A 7,105-nucleotide genomic window follows, 5' to 3' on the forward strand; every position below is an offset into this window, starting at 1 on the left:
GTTACCAATAGGCTTCTTTTTATCAAAGACGCCCAAGGGTTCACATGGCCCCATGTCTGATTTAATATCAAGTAAACTTTAATAGTAAGTATTACAAGTTTCCTCCCTGTAATACAACCTGACAAGTGGCTCCTGTAGACATTACAGCAGCGACCTTTGGTGGTGCTGGCCTCGTGTCCTCCTCTGGGTGTGGGAGATGTTTGTTTCTGGCTTTCCCGCTGCTCATGTAGAGATTGCACGACCCCCCCCAAGATTACTCTAGACATGCTGCTAATGGCCATGTCCTACCCTGCTGTAACCCTTTAAGTGCCGCTGCTCACTAGGCTTCATGCAGCTCCACTGAGCCCAGCTCTGAAACATGGAAGGGATCCAGCTGCATGAACCCCCTGAATCCTGCCCCCTCCTTTGCAGGCAGAGCCACATCTGTTAGATTATCTACTGGGCCTTCTGGGCTGTTGGAGGGGGTGCAGGATTTGACCCTTGAGCAGCAATAACTTGCTATGAGCAGCTATATGCACCTCATTGGCCATGTTATAAATAAGTCCCCGGATTCCCAAGGACACAGGACTCTTGTGATGGTGAGTGGGGTCCATCTCTTACTAGAAAGAGCTCAAAAATGTTCACAGCTGACATATATCCTGACCATTCTGGCCCCCGATTATGGTTACAGGCTCATGGATATATCTCAACCTCTACCAGGTATCTGTGTCTTGGCTCTTTACAATGGGTTGTCCTAATCATGCGCTCTGCGAGTCACGCGCAGAACAGATGCCATGGTATATATTGAGCCCTGAGGCTGCTGTCTCACTAATCTTTTCCATTCGGTGAAAGGGGAACATCCAGCCATCTGTGCGGCGCTAGAGATGATGAGCCAGGTACTCAGTCGGTGTAAATGGGCATAACTCTTTACAAGTCAACGGATATACACTGATTTACACCAGCTGAGGTGCTAACCCTTTGTATTTAAGTTTTAAAAATATTTACAGGCTTCTTCAAATAATTTCTATTATCAGAACTGAAAAGTCTGTCCTGCTGGGTCAATTGTGAATTGGATGCAGGTGGCGGTGGTCATTACAGTAACATGACTACATTCATGCAGATGGGATTTGAGTATCCATGATGACAATGCATGCCAGCCCTGAGATCAGCTGCTTCCAGGAGGAATCTATGCAGGAGAAACCTGGCTGGTGGACACCGAGGAGGTCTCCGTCTTGCTACCAGTAGTAGTTTCATCATCACCAAGTGGGTTCTTCCCGCAGCAGAGGGTGGTGATCATGCAGTTACGGAACTGGAAGAGAGGACAAAGTCAGGAGAAGTGACTTACTGGGGTGCCCAGGGTGACAAAAGTCAACTAATCAGATTCACTGAGAACTCTCTATTTACATCAAATGGGTCAGTGGCTTACCCAAAGAGATTCCTGTGTGCGTGTGCTCTTGCACGTGCGTGTGCATGGAAGTGAGCTCTAAGTAAAGAAGAGCCTCAAAGACTGACCCAAGACTGACTACTAAAATGTCCTTTAAAAAATCAGTCCACTCTGAGAAGAACCAATTTAAAAGCTTCTCATTCTTTTTAGTGTGATTTGTGAATCCTCATTTGAATAGGGCTTTTGCAGTAAAAGCAGTTTCTGCTGTGAATGAGGCAGGAGTGATCTGACCTTTCGAAGGACCACAATTTGTTAACAGCTCAAAACCTGACAAAAGAGCAGTGGAGGTACAATTGCCGGCGCTCACATGCAGTGAGCAGCCCTTTGTCTCCCACTGTTATATTCATGTCCCTTTCACCATCCATGGGAGTCATTAGTTGGAATGCTCTTGCAAAAGGTTAAAGTTAATAATGAGATAGTGGTAGAAAACCTACTTTGTTTCACAACTAAATAGCTGTTCTACAAGTGAAAATGTATTCTCGTCAAGTATTCTAGTGTTCTGAAAGTAAAAGCAATCCCTTCCTTCCTTTCTTTTAATCTAGGGTAACAGGATAGGCAATGGTAGCCATTAAAAATCAACCTTTGCTAGCATGGAAACATATCTCTGGTACCACAGCGACATCCCATTATAAGCAGAGTGAAATGCTGCCCTATCTCCAGTACCGCTGAGAGTAAATGCTGATTTTTAAATAGTGAGCATGACATGCTGCACCTTTTGCTAATACAAGCGTAGGCTAACCTCATGCTTTTGGGGCAGGGGATGATGAAGCCAGGGTGTGAAAGAAATGTTTGTTCCTGATGTAGGGTGGCAGTGATGGCAAAGGAGGGAAGTTGCTTTAAGTGTCACTGGCAGAGGTAAGACTCTACATGTGATGGACTGATGGGTCATCCAATGTGCCAAATCTTATCTTCTGCACACTTCTCGTTCCTTAAAACTAGCTACAACTCTGATTCAGGATTATCCTAACTTTCCTAGCGAAGCCAGTGTGGCTGAGAGCAGAACAGAGGCCTAGATACTTAGTTAAATCTTAAGTGGTTGGATCATTTCAAGCAGACCAGCTTGACAACTTCGACATCTGTGTAATACCAAAGGATAGTGGGATAATTAATAGAGTCATCCCTATACATTATAGGAACACATTTGACTTTAAAAGTTCCTTTCATGCCACATTAACCTTTAAATCTATGAGCAAGGTTCAAGCTTTTAAGAAATGAAATAAATTGAAGAAAAAACTGCCCTTGTTAATTACCTGCTTGTTCATGACAATGTAGATCACTGGGTTGTAGATGGCAGAGCTCTTGGCAAAAAATGCCGGGATGGTCATGAAGACAGGGCCAAAGTCAGATCCCTGATTGCAAAAGATGTAGAAAGCAACGCTGGCATAGGGGACCCAGCATATCAGGAAAGAAACGACCATGATGATGACCATGCGGGTAACTTCTTTCTCAGCTTTCTGGGTAGTAGCTGATTCCTGCTGCTGGGCTGCAGCCTAAGGCAAAAGAACAAAGAAATTATGACGGCTCCATGGGAGAGTGTTGGGGGAAAAAAGGGCTGGAACGGCGTCTCCTCCCATGACAGGGATGGAGCCAGCTGCGGAGTTCCAAGCTGCATCTGAGCTTTCCAGAAATCTGGCATTAGCATTCAGATGCAGTTTTTGATGGCAGTCTGTCGCCAGCAGGTCAACCTACCTCTTTCACAGTGCAGACCAGGCGTCCATAGCAGAAGAAAATGACAATCAATGGAATGGTGAAGTGAACTATGAACATGTAGACCACAAAGGATTCATTATTGACCTCAGGCTTCAGGGTGTAGTAATCAACCCCGCATGAGCACTGCATGCCCTCTGGGATGTACCTGCCATTAAACCAACGACATTAGTACCTGGCATTGCACTGGTGCCACTGGGGAATCAGGTTGTGCAATTTTAGAACGGAAAAATGCTGTCCTAGATGATGCCTTATTTCAGAAAATGTATAAGCCTACCTGGACCATCCGACCAGTGGGGGAGCAGCACAAGATAGGGCCATGATCCACGTGAAAATGACACCCATAATGGCATGGTTCTCACCAAATCGGAAATTGCTCATGGGCTTGCAGACCACTATATATCTTTCAATGGCCAGGACTACCAGGCACCACAGAGCCACTTCACCTGTGAGGGAGACACACACACATATTCATATACTGCTTGCAACAGAAGAAAAACGTGTTGCCCTGTATGTGAAAGCTTCTTGGATAATGGATTCTAAACAAGTCTCTGAATGATCAAAGAATGCAAGTAAGATTTGAATGTGAAAAAAAATCTGAATTAAAGTATGGGAAGGAAGGCACAAATGGCTGACTAACCCACTGTACATTCATTTTGCTGCAATATTTTGAGTTCCACTGGAGCGCCCTATCTTATGTTTGAGTCCAACCTGTCCTCCCCACACTTGTTTTGCTACTTATTAACTCCATGGGCCTGACTGTGCTAGGAAATGCACGCTGAATTGACCACTCACTTGTTTCTGCCCTCTGTCCAGCATATCTCAGGTTTGGGAACAACATTAGTAGGATATTTTAAAGCTCACAGTGAGCTGGAAATTGAGTCTACGTCTTTATTACCTTCTACCCAGAGGTAAACAAAGGCAGAGAGGCTGTTGTCAAGATGTTGGGAGGTTTTTTGTGTTTTGGTATACATTTTAGAACTCATCTACCTTAGAAGACTCTCTGGTAACCAAAGAACTAGTTAGATGGTGACCTGAGAAGACTTATATGCCCGAAGGCTGAACTGGATGCAGAAAAGAAAGGGTTTTAGACCTACCATTTCCTGTGAACAGCTATTTCAATCAATTGACACATGGGGAGAAGATGACTTTTAAAGGCTAAGTCTATTCCTTCAATGTAAGTATGGGGATCTACAGTAGAGTACCTTGGGACCTTTCTGAAATTCTTCCAGCAAAACCAGGGAAGACCAGGCTTGCCAATTCCAAGGTTAAAAGTGGGCATAAAGCCAGCGTTTGGAATACTGTTCCAGGTCATGTTTCAATACCACAGTCCCGTTTCAACCATCTTCAGCCACTAGGTTTTCCCCAAAGCAGTAAAGGAAGATGGCAAACATCATGTGTTCTTTGTCCCCCCACACTTCTTGTCTGAAATATAACTTTTCTACTACACTGAAAGCCAAACATACAGCCTGAAAATATAAATTCCAAGTGCCTCCAGGTCTCGGTGATGCATTGAAAGCCATTTTTTGCTGCCTTCCTGTCTTCCCCACTGCCCCTCTGCCTGACCCTGGCTTCTCCTTCCTACAAGTTCAAGGGAACTCCAACAGAACATATTTGACTATTTACTCAGTTAGTAAACTTACCACCAAGAGTAGCAAAGAAGCCTTCAAAGTAGCAACCTGTTACCCCAAAGACAAAGTACCCATTCATTGAGGTGTACAGGGTAGTGGTGAAGCCTCCCAAAACCATGAAGAGATCAGCAACTGCCAGGTTCAAAAGGATGTAGTTTAGGGGCGAACGGAGCTTCTTGTGTTGGATGGTGACATACAGAGTCAGGAAGTTGATAGGGAAGCCAAGAACAATCAGCATAAACATGTAAGCGGCCAGCGCAGAGTATTTCCATGGTTCAGCCAGGTAGTATTGCGGATACTCAAACGGACTCCGTACTACCCCAGTCTTGTTGGAAAGGGGGATATAGAAATCTGGACCTTCTGTTCCATTCATGGCTGCGGCTTCCGAGGTGTTATGGTCTTACAAATATGTTTTGCTTTCTTTCAAGGTCTCCTCTTCCTGCTCTCCTCCTATCTCTGCTTCTTCCTCAAACTTGCAGAAGCTGGCAACACTTGTTGTCAGTGCAGTGCCCTTTATGAAGTACCACCTTGGGTAAGCTTTCAACATTGGTGTCAGCACGATTAGGACTTACAGCATTATTAATCATAATAATCCAAGCTAGGATTGCAAGTGGTAATTGGCTTTCCCAAGAAGGTTTAAGGTGACACCTGTTTCTGGGCTGTGCAGTGGTTACCAGGGAACATTGAACTCCTTATGTATAATATGCAGCTATTGTGTACACCATAGATGTGGAGCCAGCAAGGAAGCATAACCTCATTAGTTCTGTTCCCTATTTTGCAGCCTTACATAATTCACTTAGCGATAAATTTTCAAAACTGACCTCTAAATTTGGGGCTCTGCTTTTGGTGCCCCATTTGAGAGATGACCACCACAGATCATGCTGCCTTCCCTTGCACTGGTAGGTACCCAGCACTGCTGACAGCCAGATCCCAAGTGCCTCAAGCTGGGCACTCAGAAAAGTAAGCTACCCCACAAAGACTCCAGTATCAGGACCTGCTGCAGGCCTGGTTCACTATCTGTGCAATAGGGATAACACTTCTCTATTCCACAGGGATATTTTGAAGTTGAATTCTTTAATGGTTGTAAAGCAGCCCCAGAACTATAGGTAGAAGGACAAAGTATAGGTGTGTCTATGTAGTGGCTTGATTTTTTTTTAACTATATTGTCCAGTATCTGAATTGTAGCCTCTCGAAGACAGGTGGCAGGGATGAGCTGTGAGCCCACGTCTGGGTACAGGAGCTCCTTTCTGTCCCCTTCCTTTAAGGAATGTGTTACTATAATCTAACACCCCAGCTTTGTATGCAGCAGGTTGAGGGACCTGGTATGGAGAATTGCAGCCTTTGGACCCTGGGTCATATACTGTAGGTTGGCCCAAGACCATTGTTACAATCTGAAGCTGGCCTAGGTTACATGCGAAACAAACAGGTGGTCCCACTGGTTGCTGCCACAACTGGTAAACCAGGTAGAGCCTGAGCAGGACAGAGGTCAAGGACTGAATGACTTCTGTAAAGACTTCTGTCACCATGCTCCCAACTCTTGCCCATAAGTGCCACAGACCCTTTTTGCCCTAGTATTTACCTGTGAGAGATACATTAACCCTCCTCCTCCTGTTGGGTCATCTTCTCTGCTCATCTATTTGCCATTTGTTCGGTGTCAACCATAACATCAACAGCTAACAAAGAGTCATGCTCATCTTCTCCCCCAAGATGTGTTCCCCCATACTGTTCAACACTGATGGGTACATTGGACAAGGCCGATACTAGGGTTGTGTTTAATCTGCAAGAAGACTGGAGCCTTAAAACTCTCAGGTTATCACTCTGGAACTTGTCCGAAGCATCCAGTTCAACTTATTAAATGGATAAGACAGGTATAGCTACAGGCAAAATGGCTGTTTGAAACTCCCATATGCTCTGAACTTCTTTGTTTCTTCTCTCAGTGTCCTCATCGTCACTTAAGTCATTGTTTGGAACGAAGATCACTGGCCCGTAGCTTGCAAGAAAATAGGACAGCAGGTATAATGGAATGAAAATATTGAAATCAGTAGCAAACTGTCCTATGGAGAAGGCAGTTTTCTTAAAAATGATACATCAGCCCTAGTCTTTTAAACCCCAAAGATTTTTTTCCCCTTTGCCCTTTTATTACATCTTGTGTTACTAGTTAAGAACTTTAAGGCATTTAAGTGCTGGGCAAGTATGAACTTATTCTCACATCTCCCCTGGGAACTGGGATAAAATAATCAACACCATTTTGAAGTGAAGGTTGAGAAGAGGTGCGACTACTTCAGGGTCTTGCAGTTGGTTGTCAGGTACAGTCAGAACACCAGGCAGTGCCTGGCCAGCTGTA

At 44.6% G+C, this 7,105-nt stretch overlaps 1 protein-coding gene across 1 annotated transcript; it reads right to left on the reverse strand.

Annotated features, from left to right (window-relative positions):
• Positions 1-247: 247 nt before the first annotated feature.
• On the reverse strand, positions 248-5,262 carry RHO (rhodopsin). Its single transcript, XM_019504656.1, has 5 exons — positions 4,774-5,262; positions 3,408-3,576; positions 3,113-3,278; positions 2,674-2,913; positions 248-1,288 (listed from the first exon to the last, which is right to left on the reverse strand). Exons 1-5 carry the CDS (start codon positions 5,132-5,134, stop codon positions 1,166-1,168), a joined length of 1,059 nt encoding a protein of 352 aa, XP_019360201.1. The 5' UTR covers positions 5,135-5,262; the 3' UTR covers positions 248-1,165.
• Between the last annotated feature and the right edge of the window lie 1,843 nt (positions 5,263-7,105).

This window comes from Gavialis gangeticus, unplaced genomic scaffold (genome assembly GCF_001723915.1).
Source record: "Gavialis gangeticus isolate Ggan-Ray unplaced genomic scaffold, GavGan_comp1, whole genome shotgun sequence".
Lineage (NCBI taxonomy): Eukaryota > Metazoa > Chordata > Crocodylia > Gavialidae > Gavialis > Gavialis gangeticus.

Coding starts and splice junctions, on each gene's coding strand:
- RHO (XM_019504656.1), bottom strand. CDS start 5,134: ATGAATGGAACAGAAGGTCCAGATTTCTATATCCCCCTTTCCAACAAG. Junction 3,577..4,773: donor CTTCTTTGCTACTCTTGGTG/GTAAGTTTACTA, acceptor TCTCCCTCACAG/GTGAAGTGGCTCTGTGGTGC. Junction 2,914..3,112: donor TGGTCTGCACTGTGAAAGAG/GTAGGTTGACCT, acceptor CTTTTGCCTTAG/GCTGCAGCCCAGCAGCAGGA.